This window comes from Rhipicephalus microplus, unplaced genomic scaffold (assembly GCF_043290135.1).
Source record: "Rhipicephalus microplus isolate Deutch F79 unplaced genomic scaffold, USDA_Rmic scaffold_32, whole genome shotgun sequence".
NCBI lineage: Eukaryota > Metazoa > Arthropoda > Arachnida > Ixodida > Ixodidae > Rhipicephalus > Rhipicephalus microplus.
Genome location: NW_027464605.1, coordinates 5,247,416 through 5,270,279, shown reverse-complemented (window position 1 = coordinate 5,270,279; position 22,864 = coordinate 5,247,416). Strand labels below are relative to the sequence as shown.

Genomic DNA, 22,864 nt, shown 5'->3' with positions numbered 1-22,864 from the left:
TACCTTGTATCCACATCGCTGTAACCGTCTCTGTCGGGCCTAGTCGCAGAAGTTATGGGGACTTAGACAGACCCGTTTCTTTGCATTTCTTATGGATGTGTACACTAAGTTATTATTATTATTATTATTATTATTATTATTATTATTATTATTATTATTATTATTATTATTATTATTATTATTATTATTATTATTATTATTATTATTATTAATCTCATTAGCAAGAACTGCACAAGCGTTCGCATGGCTTTCCGGGCTGACGAGCTTGGAGGGCAGGCTGAGATTCCTTCAAACTAAGCCTCTTAGCCACTGTGCAACAGGGTGTCCTTGAAAACGTCTTGGTGACCGACAGTGTGCGAGAAGCGAATGTCTTGCGCATTCTTGTAGCCGCTTCGGTACGTGTTTGTCCTAACTAGTGCCTGTTTTCTTCTTTTCTTTTTCTTCTTTCCCCTACACCTTCCATCTCGAAACAGGTGTGGTGCTAAGCGAGCACATCCGCCATTACGAGCCCCTATTTTTCAATCACACCTCCTTCCGGGACCAGCACCACCGAAGCAAAAGGTCGCCCAAGCAGGACATACGCCTGGTGTTCGCCGCACACAACAGGTGAGCCATGCACTGCAAAGTCAACAAGCTACAAAGGGAAGAGGCTTGCAAATATTGGTAGTTCATGTTAATGACAAGAATAGCGTGAAAAACAAGGACAGTCCAATATTATAGTACATTACTGTTATGATGTTGGGACAGCCGGCTCTAACGTAGCCTACCTTTCCATGTTCTGCCAAGTATAAATAAAGAAATGACCCGCACACCGCCGTGTGTCTTTTTTAACTTGTACCCGTATTTTTCTAAATTATGAATTCTAGCGAAGAAATAAGAAAAGTAACTAGGAAGATTACTGATTCATCCTGCTTCGGCAAGCTTTTGTCTAGTGTATAGTATTTATGTATTTATTGATACTCCACTCTCAAGCAGAGAATATAGCAGGCGTGATACATTGATACGTGATATTAAAAAATGCACAATTGTTTTCAAAGAAAATACATGAAGTGAAAAATACAATGCGTGCAGATAAAACAATAAGGCTAAGAATATGAACAAGAACACAACGGAATTTAACAGCAAATAGTAATTGTAAAATGCAAGAGTAAAAGAACAAGCTGAATAAACACAAAAAAGAATATAGGTTGAAAAAGAAAATTAATGAAATTGAACAAAATTATGCAATAAATTGAACGAATAATAAAAAAAGAAGTACATTCAGCGATGCTAACGAGCTACTGCAAATATTTTTCAAACAAAGAAAGCGAGGCTTGTGTTACAAAATTTTCGGGGAGGTCATTCCAATCAGCAATTGCTCTAGGGAAAAAGAGTATTTATAAAGCAGTTATTTCGTGGAAGTACAGGAGCAATTGTGAAAGAATGTCTTTGCCTGTTTCGTGACCATGAGAATAATTGATAATGGGAGAGGAGTTTATGCTATAATGTCCTTTAACTATTTGGTAAAATAATTTCAGCCGGCCGATTCTACCCCTATTGCTAACTGAGGACAACGCAGATCGTTTAATGAGTTCAGTAATTGATAAACGACCATATGAGTAATATACGTAACGAACTACATTTTTTTTGTATTCTTTCGAGTTTGCTGATATCTGTTTTGGTGCATGGGTCACGAATTGGCATGGCTTAATCAAGCATAGGAGATATAATTGACTGGTATGCAAGGAAATGAACGGAAGGAGTTGATAATTTTAAGGATCGTCTTAAAAAGAGTAATTTTGGCAATGCCTTATTCGTAACAACACCTATATGTTTCGACCATAATAAATTATTTGTGAACCAAAGACCCAGGTATTTATACTCATCGACCTCCGAGAAGGTGTTTCCGTTTGCCCCAGAATGAAAAAAAAGTAGTTGCTTTACTGGGTTATTCGCATAAAGACCGTATTGTCGTAATTAATAGTGATCTACCACTGATCACAGCATGATATGATTTTTTGGAAGTTTTCGTTTAATCTAACCTGATCCTCGATTCACCAAACTGTTTCATAAATCACGCAGTCGTCTGTATAGGGTTTAATCTTAACATTAATATCACTGGTGATGTCACTCATAAATATCAAAAATAATAGGGGCTCAAGAATGGACCCCTGAGGTACGCGAAAAAAAAAAACGTCAACTTGACCTGAGCAGGTGGCATTTAAATAAACGTATTGTTAACGGTTCGTAAGGTAAGCTCTAATCCATGCCAGTAGAGTATTATTTGTTATAATAAAACCTAGTTTGTGAAGTAATTTATTATGCGATACTTTATCAAAAGCCTTACTAAAATTCATGTATATAAAGTCTGTCTGATATCTTTTATTTATACCTTGGGCAAAATCATGTGTAATTCCGACTAATTGTGTACTTTTAAAACACCCAAGCCTAAAGCCAGGTTGTGCGTCTGTTAAAACTTCATACTTTGCAAGAAAGTCGACTATATGTTTATAAATTATGTGCTCGAAGATTTTACATAAAGTAGATGTCAACGAACTGGGCTGATAATTTGCGATGTTGGATTTATCAGCAGTTTCAAAGAGTGGTTTGATTCTAACGGTTTTCCAGTCCTCCGGCAACGAACCACACCGAGAGATTTTTTGAACAATACGAGTAAATACTTCGAACACCACTCTGCATATCTTTTTAAAAAGGCGTTTGGGACATCGTTTGGGCCAGGGGATCTTTTAACATCTATGTTAAGCAGAAGGTTTAAAATACATTGCTCAGTGGTTCTCACATCAGGCATAGGTGGCAAAGACAAATTGAACATGGGAAGAAAACCATCATCTGTTGTAAATACAGATCTAAAGTGTTTGTTGTAAGCAGCAGACACAGCTGTGTCATCAGTAATGATATGCCCGTTTAGTGAAAACGAGGTAGTGCTACATGAACATGGCTTAATCGATCTCCAAAACTTTTCAGGTGACGCCTGGATAAAAGAGGGAAGTGATACACCATAGTATTTTGCCTTATCCTCCCGAGTTTATAATTTTAGCTTTGTTGCTAATTTAGTCATTGAATAATTTGGTGTAGAGCAAAACGAATTTCTGGCCTTTTTGTTTTTCAGTCTCCTAAGTTTGCGGTTAGCTGGAGCGTTTTTCGGGTGATCAAAGCATTTTTACCATTAACAGGCGCGCGCATCCCGTTCGACAGCTTTGCGGATATATGCGTGTCTGTTCGTAGTGATAAGTGGACGGCACGCACTACACTATCGCAAAGGATTGCCGCTCTTGGGGCTTCACTGGATGCTGATAGTACTATACATTCCTTAACAACGTTTTTGAAGGCTAGCCATAGATCGCTTATATTGCTTGTGTTTTTTGAGAAAGCGTTAAAAGAGAGGTCCAAAAAGTCAATAATTGACTCATCACCGGCGCGAGAAAAGTTCGGGTACTGGCGATCGACAGTGAGCTGATCATACGAAGCATCAGTTGAAGTTAAAAGCACAGCTTCGCGATCAGATATTACCGGTTCAACATCGCACAACATATCAATTTCGACAGTACCATTAACAAAAAAGAAATTTAGTATTGAAATTCCACTTTCAATTCTAGTAGGTTGAGACACAATCTGTAGGAAGTCGTAATTAAAAGCTATGTCAAGCATTTTTGTGTCGCTTAGATCAGAAGACTGCGTAGAGAAAGTGTTCCAATTGATATTTGGAAAGTTGAAATCACCAGCGAGAATTAATCTGTCTTCTAGTTTTGTTTGACAGGACATGTAGTCATCAAGACTTTCAAGAACCGAGACAGAGGAGTCAGGTGGCCTATAAGAAGCTACGAGAATGTATCTCATTTCCTTAATATACATAGTGCAAAAAATGCTTTCAACTCCTGAAATATCAGGCATTCTTACAAGTTGTAAGGGCGCCCTAAATAATATAGCAACGACCCACCCCCTCCTCTTCTTTCTCGGTCTTTACGAAAGCACATGTAGTTTTTCGGAACAAATCCGCTGTCGGATATGTCATCGCTTAACCAAGTTTCTGTAAGCACAGCAATATCTGGTTTATGGGTAAGAAACAAGACTTCAAGCAGGATAGATTTATTTACAATTCTACGACAATTTACGTTAAGGACAGATAAATTTTGAGTACTCACTTTTTGTTGTCATTTGTTACGCTTTGAAATCTTATACCTCTTATTGTTGGTTTCATCCCATTTTTTATTGAAACAAAGGAGGTAGCTGACGTTCGAGATTCCCAATATAGCCGTTTAATTTGGTAATGTCCCTTTTAATTTCACCCTGTTCAGCTAAAATATTGTTGATTGATATAGTTGTGCTGAGTTGTCCCGAAAGAAACTGCATCAACAAATCCTTTTCTGTCGGTCCAGAGTTAGATTCAACGTCACCACATGCAAAAAGGTCATCCTTGAATGTGTGAAAACGGAATGTGTAATACTGCATAGTAAGACTGAAGTGTAATACTGTATAGTAATGCTGTACAGTAATACAGTAGCGAGTTCAGTTTTTGTTGCAAGCTTTCGTGTGCAGTCCGGCTATAGTTTAGTTCACTATGTCATAATAGTGACTGCAGCGGGGATATGCATGCCTGCATGGCGCCGCTGTTTTGCTATGCATACGTGTATGCAAAGCGCTCAGCGATTGAAATCACTTCGATGCACGGCGGCGCCCGGTGCACTGGCACTCCGCGTTGCGTAGCCACGCTGAGCCATGTTCCCTCAAATAGTGGACGGCACCATGCATACACCACCACATTAAAAAGAAAATTTAAGCTAGAAAACTCCCAAGCATTTTCCCGAGGGTGAACATGGTTAAGTGCGAATACACGGGGTGATGCTATGAGGGGTATTTATTAATTCGCACTAATATATTTATTAATCACACTATGGAGCCTTTATGGTGTAATGGTTCCTGGGAATCGCAATTTCATCACACGGGGGAGTTTACATTAACTCACTGGCGAATGCCAACGGATTTTAACTTTACTCCCCCTCACGACCCGCTCTCGACGGGAGACTGAGAGAGAAGGCGGGCGCGCGAGAGAGAGGGGTGCGCGCGCAGCTGCAGCGAGCGAGGAGAGCGGAGGAGCGAGCGAAGGGGGAGGGGGTATAAGGCGCGTTACTGACACCGATATCAGCGTCGCGTCCGTGGCTTATTAGGTAGAGCGTCGCGCTGCGGCCCGCCAAGTCCTCTTTCCTTTAAAGATAGAGATAAGACTGCGGACGCCGCCGACGGCGGTGGATGGTTTGGGGTCGCTTCTAAAGTGTATTCACAATTAAAATTTTGATAAGATGGTGTGTTGCTGAACTGTGAGAAAAACGGCGCAATAATCTCACTCCTCTCGAGCAACGTTGCTCATTAGTTGAGGAGCACTTGTTTGTCGAGACCAGTCAGATTTTGTTGCGAATATATGGTTATAATAAGTGTCCCAAAGGAGCCCAAAAATAATATAACAGACAACGACGTTACAAGTGTTGGGCCCTGTCTATATCGATTACGCGAAAGGTTTGCGTTGGTTCGAATGCTTACCAACTTGTCCTATACCTTCAGCGTACCCCCATTGTAAGGCACGACGAAACAGTGAAATTGGTAAACACATATCATGAAGTGAAATGTGTTTCTTAAGTGTTCGCTTTCATACCAAGTTCGCCCCGCCACGGTGGTCTGGTGGCTAAGGTACTCGGCTGCTGACCCCGCAGGGCGCGGGTTCGAATCCCGGCTGCGGCGGCTGCATTTCCGATGGAGGCGGAAATGTTGTAGGCCCGTGTGCTCAGATTTGGGTACACGTTAAAGAACCCCAGGTGGTCTAAATTTCCGGAGCCCTCCACTACCGCGTCTCTCATAATCATATGGTGGTTTTGGGACGTTAAACCACACATATCAATCAATCATACGAAGTTATAATAAATGCGGTCAGACGTCTGATTTCCGGAAATCAGAAACTCTACTGCGATATTTTAATTTATAACATCTATGTGTACTCTCGTGAGCGATATCAGCTCGAACACGTGAGTGCGTGGCAAATAGCCTCAAAACTGGGATGTCATGATACGGAGATGGCGCTGAAAAAAAAAAACCGGAGGAGAAAGGAGGGGCTCTATTTTGCTTACCTACTGGCACTCTATAGCATAATCGTTGCTCCGAAACAGTTACTGATCGCGTGCCATCGGCTACTAGCAATGATAACACGAAAAGCGAATGCGTCAAAAACAAAATAGTGAAAGACGCGTATCAAAATGTTCAACGACCACCACGTGAACGTAATAAAACCGTGGTTTCTGCATCACGGTAGGCTTCGTCACAACCGATATCTTTGTAACTGCAAATTCCTGATGGGTCATCGATTGCGGCTGTGCGCATTGATGTGAGCTCATATCACCGCTAGCCAACAGCGACACACTAGTGATAAGCTTGATTTCGCAGCAGCAATATCTAGGCGGCAGTGTAGACGTGACCCTTTCCCTATTGTTTCCGACAGTGACCGCAGCGAATAGACCGATGCCGGGTTCGAGGCTATTCGCCACGTGCTCACATGTTCGAGGTCATTTTGCCCATGCTAGTACATATTGTTTCAGTCTTGCAGCCTTGAAAGAGACATGAGCACTCACCAAAAAATCACCTCCAACGCACAACCACTGTTCACGAATTTTTCATCGCAACCTGCCTTCTTTCTTTTCTTGCCGTTCTTTTGGATATGTCCATATAGCAGCGGACACGAATTTCACTGCGCTTTATTGTATACCAGTTCATTGCTTTTCTGAATCGGGACAAAGACGTATTTACGTCTTCACAACGGCCATCGATTGTCGCGCAACATATTACCATCCCCGGCCGTATTTTAAACGCAACGCTTTGTTTTGCACTAAAGCACAGTCCCTATCTGTCAGGTGGTCAACCAGTTCGTGTTCTGACAACGACAACGGCGAAGGTGAACACGCGTAGGGAAAAGGGGACAAACGTTTTCGGAAAGCCTTAATGAGATAGTTGAGGACCGAACGGTTTCGAGCTCACCCGATCGAGCACGCGTGGCCGTAACGAACAGTGCGAACCGCTTTAGCGATTCGGGGTGGATCGAATCCACAGAATCGCTTAATCTATAACACGTGCGTTCAAGGAAGCTTGTACAGATTTAATGAATACTAAACAGACTAGTCTAAGCTGCTTCTGCTGCATAAAAAAATGACCTAATTCATATACGAGTCTCGCACAATCACACGTATCGATCATAATTACCAGACTCGAATTTTCATAACGCTCTTCTACCTGGCCCAACGCACTATCTAGAAGCTGGTTGAACACAATCCTGTATGTTGACAATCAAAGTACGACTCGTGGACGTCCTCTTTAGCAGAACAGCGAATCGCAACATACATGTAATTCCAGTTATTGAGCATATATAAAGCACTCGGGAAGCTTATTGAACAACCGCATAATATTTAGTGGGTTTTTTTTCAATTTTCATAAACTCATACTCTGGCTTCAGCCTTCTTTTGTGGTTGGATATATATCTGGTAATGGCGGACACGTGTTCATCGATTCGTGGCCAATTCTGCGAAATGGGTATGAGCGCTTGCGATGCAAAGATTTACACGTGCGTTGTATAGTTTATACATACGCCTCCTATCTCGACAAGCACTCAATATAGCGCTCGTCGTTGTTGGGCTGTTGCGTCGCACTAAAGCCTCACTTCGGAAGTTTAATCTGCTATTTAGATCTGCATATCTTTATATACTTGCTGATGTACAGCTAAAAATGGTTTATGGAAAGCGGGAATCTTTTTTTTTTCATATCTAAAATGAGTCTATTGTGCTACCTAATGAAAGACGAAAACGCTTGCAACATAAACACGTGAATCTTTCTGAAACAACTTTACAATACATTTAGTATGTTCAATTGACGTTCTGAAAAGAATTACTAACAGGTTACCACACCCGGTGAACGCATGAGGTTATGGGCCTTATTTTGAGACGACCTTTTTCGGCGACAACTTGTTGCTGCAAGACGTAGAGTTCCGCGTCGTTCAATGACCGAGGCAAACCATATAGTTGCATGCCTTTGTCGAACCAGCCAATCAGTGTGCAGTGAAAGCGATGCTTTGGAGATAGATGCCGCCTCCGGTAGTCATTATAGGCACAAGCTTATAATGACTAGCCGCCCCCTGGCTACGCCACTCTCGTCAGCTACATATCAAAATTAAAAAAAAATTGAAATTGACAACCATTCCTTCGTAGCATAAAACCGCGAGGAAATTGATACCGATTTTCAGAACGAAGGTTTCTTGGTTGCCAAAAAACTTTCTGGTCAGGGAATCGAACCCGGGACTAACGTTTTTTGTCGCTCTACTAAATGATCTAAACAGGAGCTAGGCTAGAAATTGGCAGTGCAACGTCAAATCAATAGACAACTCGAAGCACATGGACACAAAATCTTGTGAATACGGAATCCATCCCACTTGGTGGCAGTAAAGTTAACAAAGGAAAACTGGCAAGTACCCGTTCTGTTGTCCTTTCATGAACCTTTCCGCCACAATGCAGAATCCCGTGGAACTCATTGGTAACATCAAAGTCTTCTTGGGAAGTATCAGGAAAATACTAGCCTTTACAATGACCTGGAATGGCCTCTTCGTTTCACACCAAAGCCAATAAAAAGGGAGGCTTCAAAGCTAAATCGCAAAAGAATTAGTTTTGTTTCCATGGATCCCATTAGTAATCTTGTTGGTACAGGCTAACGTTTATAAACGCTAACTCACTTTTTAACTCAGTTCTATAAACGTCGATGCAGGCAATTCCGGTTGCGGATGAAGCGAGACACCAGCGTGTTCAGTCCCGACGTCATCTTCGAGTCGTCCAGTCAAGGACCCATCTCGTACGACACCTCTAAGGTCCTCAAGGGATACATCGAAGGTGAGCACACTAACGAAGGCGAATACACTTCAAGTCAATTTTCACCTCGTGCCTTACTTCTCGAATAATGAAGAGCAAAGAAAAACGCAGCACCTAGAATTTATTTACCGCGTATAGTTACAGAATCATTTGTTGGGATAGGGATCAGTAGCTGCAATAAATAGCTTGACCAATGCCCCACACCCTAATAACTGTGGCAGAAAGACGGCATAAGCAAAATATATTTCAAGAAAACGTGAATATTGGTTGTATTTAACAATATGAAATAAGAAAGTTATACATACCTCTACGCGAGCACGTAGGCAGAAGCCTCAAAGGCCATGTCAAGAAAAGAAAAAAAAAAAGCAACCCTCAGAAACATCAAAGGCGTTTCTTGCGTTTCTTTGTTAAGGACTGGGGCTCAATACATTTGAGAAGACGTGCATCCAGACATATAAGAGTTTGAATCCAATTTACCAGTTATTACAAGTGTGATTTAACCTGAAACAACGGCAAATAAAAGTTACACATAAAAAAACAGTACAGGAACAGTTCGGAAGAAAGAGAACATGACCATACTGATGAGAACGATCAACAAGAAAAAAATGGCACAATGAATAATTTTAAAATAAGATGATTCCTTCTGAGAACACCACTATTGGGACTACATAAAGCTTGAACGCGATGAGTTGCATACATTTGGAACTTGTGGAGCAGAGCCCTTTTAGGGCACATAAATTATGACAAATGTCCCTGAGCACTAATACCCGATTTTAGATAATGGAACCAAGATTTAGACGATAGACATGATCTCAGACGATTGCTATATATTTGGCACTTATAGCTTCTGACTCCTGAGCTCGCAACATATCATTGTTAACCGCAGGGGACGAAGAGTCGTCGGTTGAGGGCCTCATCACGAGCGAGGGGCTCTTCGACGGCGTCATAGCGATGCGGAGCGGCGAAGAGTACTTTGTCGAGCCGGCCAGCCGGTATTTCGTTCAGCCGGTGACGTTCCATTCCGTCGTGTACAAGAGGTCAGACGTGCACTTTCCCGAGAACCAGACCTACTGCCACGTCCACAAGCCGGCACCGTGCGAAGGGAGCCCCACGGGTACCGAGGTCCGGAGAAGGGCGCCATGGGCCACAGCGCTCATCGATGAAGAGCGCGCAGTGAGAAGGAGGAAGAGACGACGGCGGCAGAGCGTTGGCTCCAGAGAAGATGGTGAGGTAAGCACACTGTACAAGTCCCCCTGCCCCACCCAACTACTTCAGTTACGCCATGACCTAAGGCACTCAGGCCAACCGCGGTGGGGTCAACGGACCTTTTTTTACGGAGATGAAGGTTTCCTCCTTTCTGGACTGTTGCACGAATGTACAAAAGCCGACGTCACAGCCTCGGCAAAGTATTTTTTTTTTGGGGGGGGGGAGGAAGGGAGTCACGCGCACTAACAGCCCAGAGAGCACTGTGGCGGCCTCTAGTGAAAAGCATTCACCTCCATTCCGAGGAGCACTGCGCTCGATTCCCAGCGCCTCCTTCCTTTTCTTCAGAATTTTGTTATTTATCCCGTACATGACACGAATGTGCCAACATGGCTGCTCCCATGACGGAACAGGGAGGCCGAGCCTTCTGGTCCTATCGTGGGCGCACTGGACAGTCAGGACTTCGTTGTGGTGAGTTGGTGATTTGACGAGCCTTTCATAGCGCACTGTTTTTTTTTTTGGGTATTTGAAATGCAGAAAGACATGAATGGAAGAGAGCACAGACAGACAGCGTCTCGTCTTGTTTTCTCTTTTATCATCATTTTTTTTTGGCTTTGTAAATACCTCGACATTAATAAAAAACATTCGCAAAGAATCGCACTGTTACAGATCTTTTAATTGGGAGAGAGAAAACCTGTTCTGGGGCTCAGTGTGGGGGGTACTCATTTTCTCCTTTCTTCTATCCTCTTTCAATTACTTTCTCCTCCTCCCGATGACGTCAAGCCATGGTCCCTTATGAGTTGCACGGTGTTTGTTATCACCGAACCACTGATGCTTACTAAAAATACTGAGCTTTTGTCCTAGAGATTGACGCCGCGTATACACACAGGTACACGAGGACGAGCCACCCCTAATGTGGCGAGACGGCGACGCAGCGCACTACAGCCAAAAGGACCTGGAGCTACCGGAGCCGGACTCCGCGGCGCTGGGTATCCGGTCGGTGCAGCGCACTCAGTGGGCCGCGGGCAGCGACCAGCCCGCCAAGAACGTCGTCATCGACCCAAAGAAGACCACCTGCATGCTGTACCTGCAGGCCGACCACCTGTTCTACCAGAGAATGGGCTCTGAGGAGGCCTGCATCGAGACCATGACGCGGCACGTACAGAAGGTCAACTCCATTTATAGGACCACAGGTATAGCACGCCGGATCGGCTACTCGACTATAAAGCATGCAGTGAGCAGCAAGGGGGTTGTACCACCCTGAACAACCTTCTAAGAGTGAAGCTTTCCTTGTAGGAGATGTAAACCTGTATGGCAACTCTCTACGTATTCAAACTTGATGTCCAACATACGGTGATCAAGTATGAGGTTATGGTTGCTGTGAAACCTGAATGCGAATGGCAATACGTCAATTGACAAAAATACATTTTCCACAGTTCATTACATTTTAGTTCATATATATAAAGGAAGCGGAAAAGTTTTTGCTGTAAAAAGCCCGGGAAAGAAGTTGTTTAGTTAAACGAATATCGAATTAATCATCCGCACCTCCCCCTCCCCTTCTCTGCTTGTTGTGCTTGAATATTACATTAGCAGAATAGAACAGACTCCTTACTGAACTTCTTCAAAGTATTACAAGTGTCAAAGTGACCAATCTGAAAGAGTGGGGTTAAAAAAAAACTGGCTTAATAAAACGAGGTTGCTTCAGCCGTACAGCGCAAGATAGTGTAGTCATCTTGTACGGCACGGCTGACGGAATCCCTCAGGGCCTCCGGGTTTTTTACCTTCAACCACAGTGTATTCATCGGCAAGAAAGGAAATCACAAGGGTCTTCATAGTGCCACACATCTATAGATTATGTGCTAAGCTCTTCGTTACATAATATTTCTTTTCCGTGTGTCTCCCATATATTACTGGGAGTATTCGCGATAGCGCTGGGAATGAGTCGTGAATGATGTTGCTTGTCCCCAGACTTCGATCAGGACGGCCGCTCCGACAACATCTCGTTCCTGATCAAGCGCATCAAGGTGCACACGATGGACGCGTTGCGGGACCACGAGTACCGCTTCCCGGGGAACTACGGCGTCGAGAAGTTCCTGGAGCTCTTCTCGGAGGAAGACTACGACGCCTTCTGCCTGGCATACATGTTCACCTACAGGGACTTCGAGGGCGGGACGCTCGGTCTCGCCTGGACGGGGGACCTCAAGAATGCCGGAGGCGTCTGCGAAAAGAACGGGGTAGGACAAAGCTCGCCTGTTTCAGGGTTGTTTTTTTTCTGTCTGCACTATTTTTACCCGCATGGACTCTATATATTTTTGACGTTGAAAATAAGGGATACACGCCTTGTGTCCCCCGCACACATATTGGGGAACAAAAGGGACGCCTTAGGTCCCGCGGCTTTGCCCAAAGTTGTTTCAATTACTAAAGTTTAGTACACGCAGTTGCTGATCCAATGTATGCAGAGTTTAGGCAGGTATAGGATGAAGGAGGTATGACCGCATACATTATTGTGGGGTAAGAAAAACCGATCCTCGGCCCCCACCATAAACACATAGCAGTCAATATGAACATATATAGTAACATGTTTCGTTATCTTCGTCGTTATCATCATCATCAGCTTGACGGCGCCTATTACAGGTAAGGAGGCCTATTCCTGTTGCGCCAACAACCCGCGGTCCCGTGCTTGCTGCGGCCACATTATATCCACAAACTTCCTGATCTCACCTGCCCATCTAACAAGACAGAAAGTTCGGTAACATGCATAGTACGCACTGAAATACGGGCATGTCTCTGGATTCATCAGTAAATTAGGTACGACCATAGGCGTCCGAAGGGTTCTCCAATATTAGGGACGATGTAGCTAAGGTCCCGCCGTAGTGCATTTTACCGTCTTTTCCCAACACCCTCGCACTGACACCGTTACAATCAGTACATGGTGTAAAGACGGTACTGCAGAGGAAGGGGGTAGCGTCCCCGACCTGACCCTCCAACCCCATGTGCGCACGCCAATGACACCGACATTGAACCTACATCTGTTTTAGTGATCGCACTACTCGGCCTTACCCAGTCAATAGATTTTGTCTGCATCAGCGTATGGAAAAACATAAAAAAGCTAAAGGAAGCACTGGATGGTAGAAGCCGACATGATGTCTTCTGTAGTGCAGTTGATAGCGCGGAGTTGCTAGAGCCAGCTTCATCACCAAGAAGTGTCACAGAGGTGTTTTGCTCGCCCGTCACGTTTTGAAAAGTCACACGGAATGCATAGTCGTCATTTCTACGAGCTGTTCAGTAAAAATTAAGAGTGCCGAACAATAAACATCGAGTCCAAACTTCCGCATTTGAATTCTTTAACATTGCTCCTCGACGCTGGTGGGAGCTGTTCCCTGGCCTTACGGCATAATATTGTCGACTCGCCGCTTGTAATTTGTTTTTTTTTTTGTTTTTTACGGGGACTTTCATTTCGCGTACGAGGTAACACTTTGAGAAGGCTTTATATGCAGGGTGAGGGGAGAATGGCGGCAAGATGAAGCAAATGGAGCACGTTTTTGGCATGCATGGCATGATCAGCCTCGAGTGTTTTTTTGCGAATAATGAAAGCACAAAATGCACGTCCAACACCAGCACGTAGTAGTTGCTCTTGCAGAGACCCACCTATATGTTTCGCGCTAATGTTACACGTGGAGTGACAGATCAAAGTGTCTCGCCAGATACATTTTTGGCCCGTACACAATGACGTGTAATATGTAGGCTGATACCGTAAAGATTTGATCACTGATTTAGGCTACAAAAAGGCTGAGCCTACAAATTACTGGCAGATGTCTAAACTTGGTGGTGGTGAGTCCTTATATCGTTCAGTTTCTCAGGCTTAGTCAAATTTCGTCAAGTGGCCAGACAGGAACTGAGCTTAGTAATGTCGTCACGTTTTGCGCTAAAAAAATTTTCAGACGAGGTGAAGCATAGAGGGTTGATTTCAGCGTTAGGCAAGTATTAGGGAAAATATTAACAACCCTGCACGCACCGCCCTGCTCAGAAACATTACGAACCATCAAAACAGCTTAGGCATTGTAAACAAGGATATGACTAGAGTATGGAAACCAAAGGGCTCCACTTCACGAGCATAATGGACCAAAAATAAAGCAAGGACAAAATAGAAATTATCTTTTCCTTGCCGATTCCTCTAGTAAACTGCTCAGAAGATGCAATGGTGGCCCAACAGCTTAGATGAAGTAAACATTAGGGTTGGCCTCTGCCAACAGCTATATGCGTTCGGAAAGAGTGCTGCGGCAGTGATATCCTTATTTTCTTTCCCGCGATGGATGACTGGAACTGCAGCACCAAACGTGCGTGTTCGCATTGCAACCGGGCCCGATGTACCCCAGCTCTTCAGGGTTTCCGCAAAACAAGAAAACCCTCTTTGCCACGAGCGTTTCCAACAGCGCATTCCGTGGGCGAAACAAGCTGTGTTTGCTGCGTATACTGTGGAAGCATGAAAATTGTGTGTTCGGTCTATCTGTGCTGCGAAAGCGAGCTTCAGCGGTTCGGCGAACACCCTACGATATTTCTCGCGCAATCGCGATCCTTTCTTGAAGGAGCCCATTATGCAGATGCTGTTCCTGCTTCGTGAAAACTTTTGCAGGACTTCAGCAGGTCTCGCTTTGACGCGCACCAGCAACGCCCCCTTTTCAGCTCATCGTAACAAAAGCTTGAAAGTAGCAGCACCGAGCTCGCGCCTATCGGATAAGGGTGAGCTGGTTGAAGAATGAAAGTAAAATGGCTCACAAAGACTGCTGCACTTCCAGCTTCAAAAAAGTGCTGCCAGGGCCTCTCCTGGTTTGGTTCTCCCAGGTATGCTCAGTAGCATGACGTGTTTGCAAGCACGAAGTCGTAGGTTCGATGAACAGCTGTGGCAGCATTTCTTAAAAAAAAAAAATTGCGAACACGCTAATGAATTGCAAACACCCTTACCATACACTGCTTAAGAAAATAAAAGAAAGCAGAGATGGTCAAACTTGACACGGAGACGTTCACTACTTGTAGTTTTCGGGCGTCCAAAGCCCGCACCTGAAGTTAGCATGAGTCTCAACTAGGACAACGTTTCACCTAGCATGTATCACTAGAATGTCCAGCCACCTAACATACCTATGCATCATGCCTTGTATGCCTGCGTTATCTATTGATATTACTACCATTTTTTGCGAACTAAATGCACCGTAACGGCCATGTAATTCGTGTTAGTAAAAAATTTTAAATAGTGAGTGTGCATGTATATGCGAATCCACACTTAAGCTTACCTAAGAAAAGCGAAGTCGCCATACCTCAAACGCTGGAGCTTCACGCACCCAATGATGGCCTGAGGGTGCCAGCTCGAATCTCACGGGCACCGCTTTCGCTTTCATTTTTTTTTTTGATTGAGTGAATACAGTTCACAAGAACTTCATGTCGAGGTACAATTTTATTTAGAAATGCAATAAAACAAAATTCCAATTTACGTACTCTTTTTTTATTATGCAAAAATTTTCGCGCATGGTCTGAAAAGGCTGGTGATCGGTAGGCGAATGTCCTTAGAGCACGCAAGACAAACATTACAGCGCAGCACGCGGCCTGGGATTCCCAATTATTTTTTTAACTCAGCTAGCAAATGTACCCTCTTCTTTCAACAGATAATCCTATATGACCCCGTTATATACTCAAGTTCGCGCTCATTGACCGATCTGAACATCTTGCGTTGCATAGTTTCTGTGGTCGCCGCTGGAGGCTGCCACGTGCTATCGCTTACGGCCATGCTGAGAGTAATTAGTGTGTTCGAAGAAAAAGAAAAGAGAAAGTGCCCAGCGTCATGACCTACGCGCGACGTAACTTCTCTCCGGCGCGCTATACATACCTCCTTATCTTCCAGTCACTCGTCAAGACGGGAGAAGAGAGAAAACATTCACCATGTGCTACAAATCTGAATAACTTCACTCGTAATTGACAAATTAATAAATAGAATGGCCGTGGTCAATTCTTGAGGTGATAAACTTCTTTGGTGCAGCCATTCGATAACTTCTTGGGGAAGAGTTGGCGATTATTTAACCCTTTCAGATAACACTTATGAATAAGCAGCTATAAATGTGTCAAGTTGATACAGCATTATTTAAAGGTTTCCAATATTCTACAACCACAAAAATAATCTTATAATGTGTTAACTTATTTATGTTAAATCAAATAATCCTAAATAACGTGCAAATAAATATCTGTCTATCCGGAAGACATTAATGCTCTGCTTTGGCATAAACAGAACGAAATGAAAGGGTCGAAATATGAGCAACCTAATGTTTGGTTACGTTCAATTTGAGCAAAGAAAAACCACACTTTTCACATGGCTTACGGAAAGTGTTATGTCGAACGATTCGTCGAACGTGGTTGTGCCCACAAGAAGCGATCATTACCAACAGTATTTCTGCAAAAGAAAGTAAATGACGAAAAAGTTATTTGCATTGTACAAGAAGTTCATTCAAAGCCTGATAAATCTCACTCTTTTGTATTCCAAGGTGTCTCACACTCATATCTCTTAGCGGTCCGCAGTCGCGATAGTTTACTTCTCGAGGGCCAGGACAGCGACGAAAGCAGGAGCGAAAGAGGGCGGGGAAAAGGGGCAATTGAATGATATTTCGGGTTTTGCGTTCCAAAACCAGGGCATGGAGGGGTAAGTTGTTCAAAATGTTAGCTGGGCTACTGCCGGGCTAGAGGAGAGACACGCATGCCTACTGACCTTGTCATTTGTACGGGTCGTTTCTAAACGGTCTTCGGTGCCCGGATCTCAACAACGTATTGATACCAGAAGTACAGAAGGTGCCTCAGGAAAAAAATACACATAGCTTTCTCCGGCCCATATTTTTTTTTCAGAATTTTTGTTAGAATATTGGCGAATTACACATGTAGAAACTAAAAAAAAATATTTCATGAAGAGAGCCGTGTAAGCCGCGTGTGGCGTTTTTGCGATCCCTGCCTGAGTTGATACAAGTAGAGAAAACAAGTTGCGTGCATAGCGCCTCGGAGAAAGGTTAGGTATGACAAGTGCATGCAACAATGAACAACCTTTATTTGAAGTGAAGCCGGCAGCATCGTACTCTCGTTTGAGGTTATTTCTGGTTTACGCCCTCAATTTTCCCGAGTTCCCGTGTATACGCTAATGTTTTCTCGCAGAGAGTGTATGACAACAGGTTCTGAAAACCGTTTCTGACAGCCCTACCAATTGTCTAAATTCTTCTAACCCATACTGAAATAACGTAACCAGCTCAACGAAACGAACGATGCCTTCAAGTAAGCATGACTGCTGTGCAGTTTCCGAGAGACAAAAAAAGAATTACATGGACCTCAGCCTCTCCGAGCCCATTGCGACTAGCTTGCTATTTAGTATTGCTTACGGTGCCTTAGGGCGAATTTTTTCTCGCAACAGTTGCGGGTTTTCATGCCCGGCTTTGCGCTTGGAGGGGCATGCATACCTAGATAAAATTTACTTCAAGAAAAAAAAAGTCAATGACTTGTACATGTATTTTGAACGTAGGAGGATGGATGCCTGAAAGTTTTCTTTGCATGAGCACGCACCGGAGTTGCAACATGGATTGTGAGGAATGCTGCACGTAATCCGGTAAGGCATGTGCTCACCCTCGTGTCTTTTTTTTGTTTCGTACGTTTTTAGTCTCCTTTGTGTGTTGAATGTGAAACTGGCCGCGAAAGTAAAGCGGGTTATTTTACAGTGTTTGTGTATTGGTGTGCTGCATGGAGTAAGCGTTTCGTTTCAGCCGAGCGACATGCGGTTAAGGTTACATGAACCGTGATGAAACGAAACACGCTTTCAAACTTGCCCAACTTGGGTTGCGCGCTCTGACGAACGTAGCTTACTTAACGCGGAGCGTTTTATTCGACAGAACAAGAATGAAGACAGTCTATCGCCAGACTAAAGATCATCGACACAGTTAATTAGGGGTCCCTTTGACCACACCCACCTCTCTGGTTCAGTGGCGACAGCAATATGCCTGTGTATCTTTGGAAGATGCATTGAAAGTTGCCAAGAGGCTTTCATCACGTCCTCAAGTATGGTCTTGTTAATATGTCACAGTTTTTGAACACATTTTAACACACCATACGACTACGCGTACACAAGAAAAGAAGGAACAAATCGCAGCGCTGATATGTCCAAGTACTGTCGCCAACTGGCCCAGTTCTCAGTCCTTTGTTCAGTTTCATCAGTTTTCTTAGCATACACTGTGCAGAGTGTGACGTGAGGTTTTGGTTTGACTGTGACGGGTAAACTGCTGGATTTCAAATGGGCGGCTTCTGGATGTCGCGGGCATCTGGGGGCGTCCGGAGGTAATTTGTGGCATCCGATCTATAGGGAGCTTCGGAATAGCGCACCGCGAGCCCTTGCGGTGCGGTCGCTGTCACTGCGCATGCGTCGTAACGCGAATCGGCCTTCGCGTTCGCGGCCCGCCCGCAGAAAATCCGAAATAGCGTGCGGTAATCGCGGCCCAGGAGGCCCGCGATGTGCTTGTGTCAAGGCTATGTGTAGTTTCCGTGCATTTGAGTTTGCGGGGCAGCTAAAGAGGAGGCAAACGTTATTCTAAAGCTCGTATGGTGCTTGCTATGCCCGCAACGCCCGCATCACCTGAAAACGTTATTCTAAAACTCCCTTACATCTTGCGTGTCTGTCGCGTACTTTAGAGAGACCGCTGAAGTCGGTTGCCAGCGTTAAGCGAAATCAACCGGGAAGGATAAATTACAATGCATGCTACCCTGACGATGGTAACGAAATAAACAACTGTGACGCTTGTGTCGGTGCTGTCCTGATCGTCCAAGCTCTAATACTTCTCGCACTTCGATGATACACGCAGCACTACCGGGGCAGCCTCAAGAGCCTGAACACAGGCATCGTGACGCTGCTCAACTACGGCAAGCACGTGCCCCCGATTGTGTCCCACGTGACGCTGGCGCACGAGATCGGACACAACTTCGGCTCACCGGTGAGTGTGTCGCTATTCATCAGGAGAGACGGAAACGTGGTTGTCACGTTTAGTCGTAGTGCCCCGCTGCGGTGGTCTAGTGGCTAAAGTACTCGGCTGCTGACTCGCAGTTCGCGCGATCGAATCCCGGCTGCGGCGGCTGCATTTCCGATGGAGGCGGAGATGTTGTAGGCCCGTGTGCTCAGATTTGGGTGCACGTTAAAAGAACCCCATGTGGTGGATATTTCCGGAGACCTCGACTACGGCGCCTCTGATAATCATACCATGGTTTTGGGACGTTAAACCTCACATATCAATCAATCAATCAATCAATCAATCAATCAATCAACGTTTAGTAACAGTGACGCAAAGGCGATTTAACGCGTTACAATAGTTCAATAAAGTGGGCACATAAATGGAAATTCCCGAGGATGAAGTAGTCCGGTTCCAGTGAACTTGAGCTCCCATGTTTTTGGTTTATATTTTGTTAGAGCAAATATTTCTTTGCTAATGTTAAGCGAAGTGCAAGTTTGTTCTTCATAGTCGATGTTAATATTGATACGTGAGTGTTTACGTCCTAAGACCGCGATATGATGATGAGGGGCGCCGTAGTGGAGGGCTCCGGAAATTTCGACCGCCTGGTGTTCTTTATCACGCGCCGACTGCCCACAGTACACGGGCCTCTATGCCATTACGGCTCCATCAAAATGCGACCGCGGTGGCCGGGGTCGAACCCACGACCTTCGGGTAAGCAGCCCGCAGCCGATATTTCCGAGCCAAGTATAAGCGAACCAAATATACGCATAACCAAGTACAGAACTGTAACAGACGACGGCATCATATGGCAGTGTAATATGACAGTGTGTTTCTTTTTTCTGTCCTCGTTCTATCGGGCTCTTGGAAGCGTGCAAAATGCTTTTTATAATTTATTAACCAAAGTTATCAATAACGTATTTTCCTACGCTACGCATTTCGCGTGCTTTATTATTGGTTCTGGCACCGCATGAGAGCGCTAATGACAGCTGGTTTCCCTCGACATGATCGAGCATTTCACGTACTCATACCAACGTATACTGTCGCAACAGGTCTATGGCGACCCGTGTTTTCGAAAGCTCGTAGCCGAATGCTGTCTATGGACATAGTCGATATCCCATAGTCCCAGTTATTACCAACTGGTGCGATGGCAACATGAAAAACAACTTTGCGAGTGCCAGGATTTATATACGTCGACATAGTAGCCGACTCTTTATGTTGTTAATCAGCTTACCTTCCAGACATAAGTGATTTGGTGAAAGTGCAGCATAGTGCGCATCAGGGGAGCATGGTAATATCAGTAGGGTGGAAATCTTACTGAACTACATGTATGCATATTTAAAAGGCTTAGCTTTAATGTTTATTTTTTGTATGCGCATAAGCGATCATCCCGTGTTTTACCTTAACCAAGGGTATAGTTTTTGTCCCGCTGTCCATTAAATATGCGACCTGTTAATGCTTCATTCTAGGTTTTCATCCGAATTAGCACTATTAAAAATTTACACACCGTGGGAACCCGTATATAGGCTTTTGACGTCCAAAACGTCCAGACAGATAAGCGGTGCTTTTAGACATTTCAGGTTTTCCCGCCGTTGTGGTCTATAGTAGCTAAGGTGCTCGGCTGCTGACCCGCAGGTCGCAGGATCGAATCCCGGATGCGGCGGCAGCAATTTCGATGCAGGTGAAAAGGCTGTAGGCCCGTGTGCTCAGATTCGGGTGCACGTTAAAAAAACCCCAGATGGTCATTTTTCCTCAGCCCTCTACTACAGCGTCTCTCATAATCATATGATGGTTTTGGGACGTTAAACCACACATATCAATATCAAATCAAAGAAAGACCTTTCAGGTTGAACCGAAGGTGTTGGGCGCGATCCCGCCTGCGGCGTTCTCAATGAAGGCGAAACGATGCAAGCCCGTGTGCTGTGCGATACAGTCATGCACGCCAAAGAGCACCTGATTGTTCAAATTTTCTGACGCTTCCACTACAGCGTCGTTCGTAATCATATCGTAGTTTTCGGGCGTAAAACCCAGTTGTTATTTTACTAGACCTTCCAGATATAGCAAATGGGTGTAGAGCGATTAGGGGTGGCAAATACATGGAGTTAAACTCCGTGTACTTGAACCTATATCTTCCTGTGCTTGCTTTCGATTTAATATGCAGCATAAACATTTTCCACAGGAGCTTCAGAGTTGTCCTCGAACAGAACGGCAACAAATGTGGCATCTCATAAATCATTCAGATCTGCCATCATATATATCTACGTATTTTTTCCTTCTCTCTGCAAAACAGCTAGTCGTCTTCAAAATGAATAAACAGCAAAGGCTAGCTGCTAAATAATAAAGAAGGGCTTTGTCATAAACTGTAAGTGCCTCTGACGCCATTAGCAATGCCACGGAGTTTTGCGACTTGCTCGGCATTGCAAATTTAAGCAAGTACTGGCGAACGATTTCGAGGTGAAGTAAAGGAGAGAGAGATAGATAGATAATGTGAACAGTAAGGCCAAGTATAGAATGAGCACGCTCATCGAGCGTGACGCACTGTGCATTCGTGACGTGTTTACAACGTACAAGTACTGCCGACACGAACGAGACCGCGCAGCAAGTCGATTAATGACAAAACCAGCCATTGAGGCCACGCGTTTACGGTCCTATTTCTGAAACAGCCTAAAGCTAGCGTATTCGCGTGCGTCATCATTGTAACGGTAAGCATATCAAACTTCTCATCGGCTTGTAATTGCGCCTAAAAAGGACATGGTAAAAAACAAGTGCAAAACATAACAATGGTTCAACCACAATACCAAGCGTCGTTTACGGCGTTTCCAGTTCATCGTTTGCCGAGACAAAAGAAGGCAGTTGGCTGCAGTGCGCGAATGTTTCGTTTCGCTTATTCTTTTTTTATCATAGAGTGGCGTACATAGTTAATGGTGATTGTTTGCCCAAAACAATTGATCACGTTAAGCGCGTCGTCCCTCTTAAATGAGTAGTGCCCGGTCTGTTATTACGGCCCATCTCACAAATCTAGTTGCGGGGCAGTGACACCTATATAAGCCACGCGACAACCAATTGGAAAAGCGAGCGCACACAATTCTGAGTATTTGCGTGCCTATTATGTGCAGGAGAATGTTTATTTACGGGGTTAATGTGGTAAAGCAATTTGTTCGCTATAATAATGAATATGAGGCCCGAAACTATAAACCTTAGGTTACGTTCGAGACATTGCTTTGATTCATCATGGTTATCTACACGCTGAGAGGGTCACACCGCGGTGGTCTAGTGGCTAAGGTATTCGACTGCTGACCCACAGGTCGCGGGAGCGAATCGTGGCTGCGGCAGCTGCATTTTAGATGAAGGAGAAAATGCTGTAGGCCCGTGTGCTCAGATTTGGGTGCACGTTAAAAATCCCAGGTGGTGGAAATTTCCGGAGCCCTTCACTACGGCGTCCTTCATAATCATATTGAGGTTTTGGGACGTTAAACCTCAGATATCATACACTCTGATGGCAAAGTACACGAAAGAAAATTTAAATTGCCTGTAGACGGCTTCGAGCGAAGTCTTTTAAAGGAAGGCTAGTCTACGCTTATCACCTGGCACATATAATAGACCGCTGTGCGTGCCATTAGCCCACGTGTTTTGTATATTATATTCCTTTACGAAAAAGTGTGCGGGGCAGAAAGACAGCAACATAAAAACTTGAAACCTTTTCAAGGAGGTTAGTGGTAGCACATGCAATTAAGGTGACGTAATCTATATGCGGCGTTCAAC

The 22,864-nt window shown here is 44.3% G+C and overlaps 1 protein-coding gene across 2 annotated transcripts in view; it reads left to right on the top strand.

Moving 5' to 3' along the window:
• LOC142786802 (disintegrin and metalloproteinase domain-containing protein 10-like) overlaps window positions 1-22,864 on the top strand; it is a 181,164-nt gene that overhangs the window by 105,861 nt on the left and 52,439 nt on the right. For both annotated transcript variants that reach the window (XM_075884449.1, XM_075884450.1), the window contains exons 3-8: window positions 474-606; window positions 8,788-8,909; window positions 9,775-10,118; window positions 10,981-11,284; window positions 12,060-12,325; window positions 18,962-19,090. In XM_075884449.1, the coding sequence (XP_075740564.1) occupies window positions 474-606; window positions 8,788-8,909; window positions 9,775-10,118; window positions 10,981-11,284; window positions 12,060-12,325; window positions 18,962-19,090 (1,298 nt within the window). The remainder of the gene's footprint in view (window positions 1-473; window positions 607-8,787; window positions 8,910-9,774; window positions 10,119-10,980; window positions 11,285-12,059; window positions 12,326-18,961; window positions 19,091-22,864) is intronic.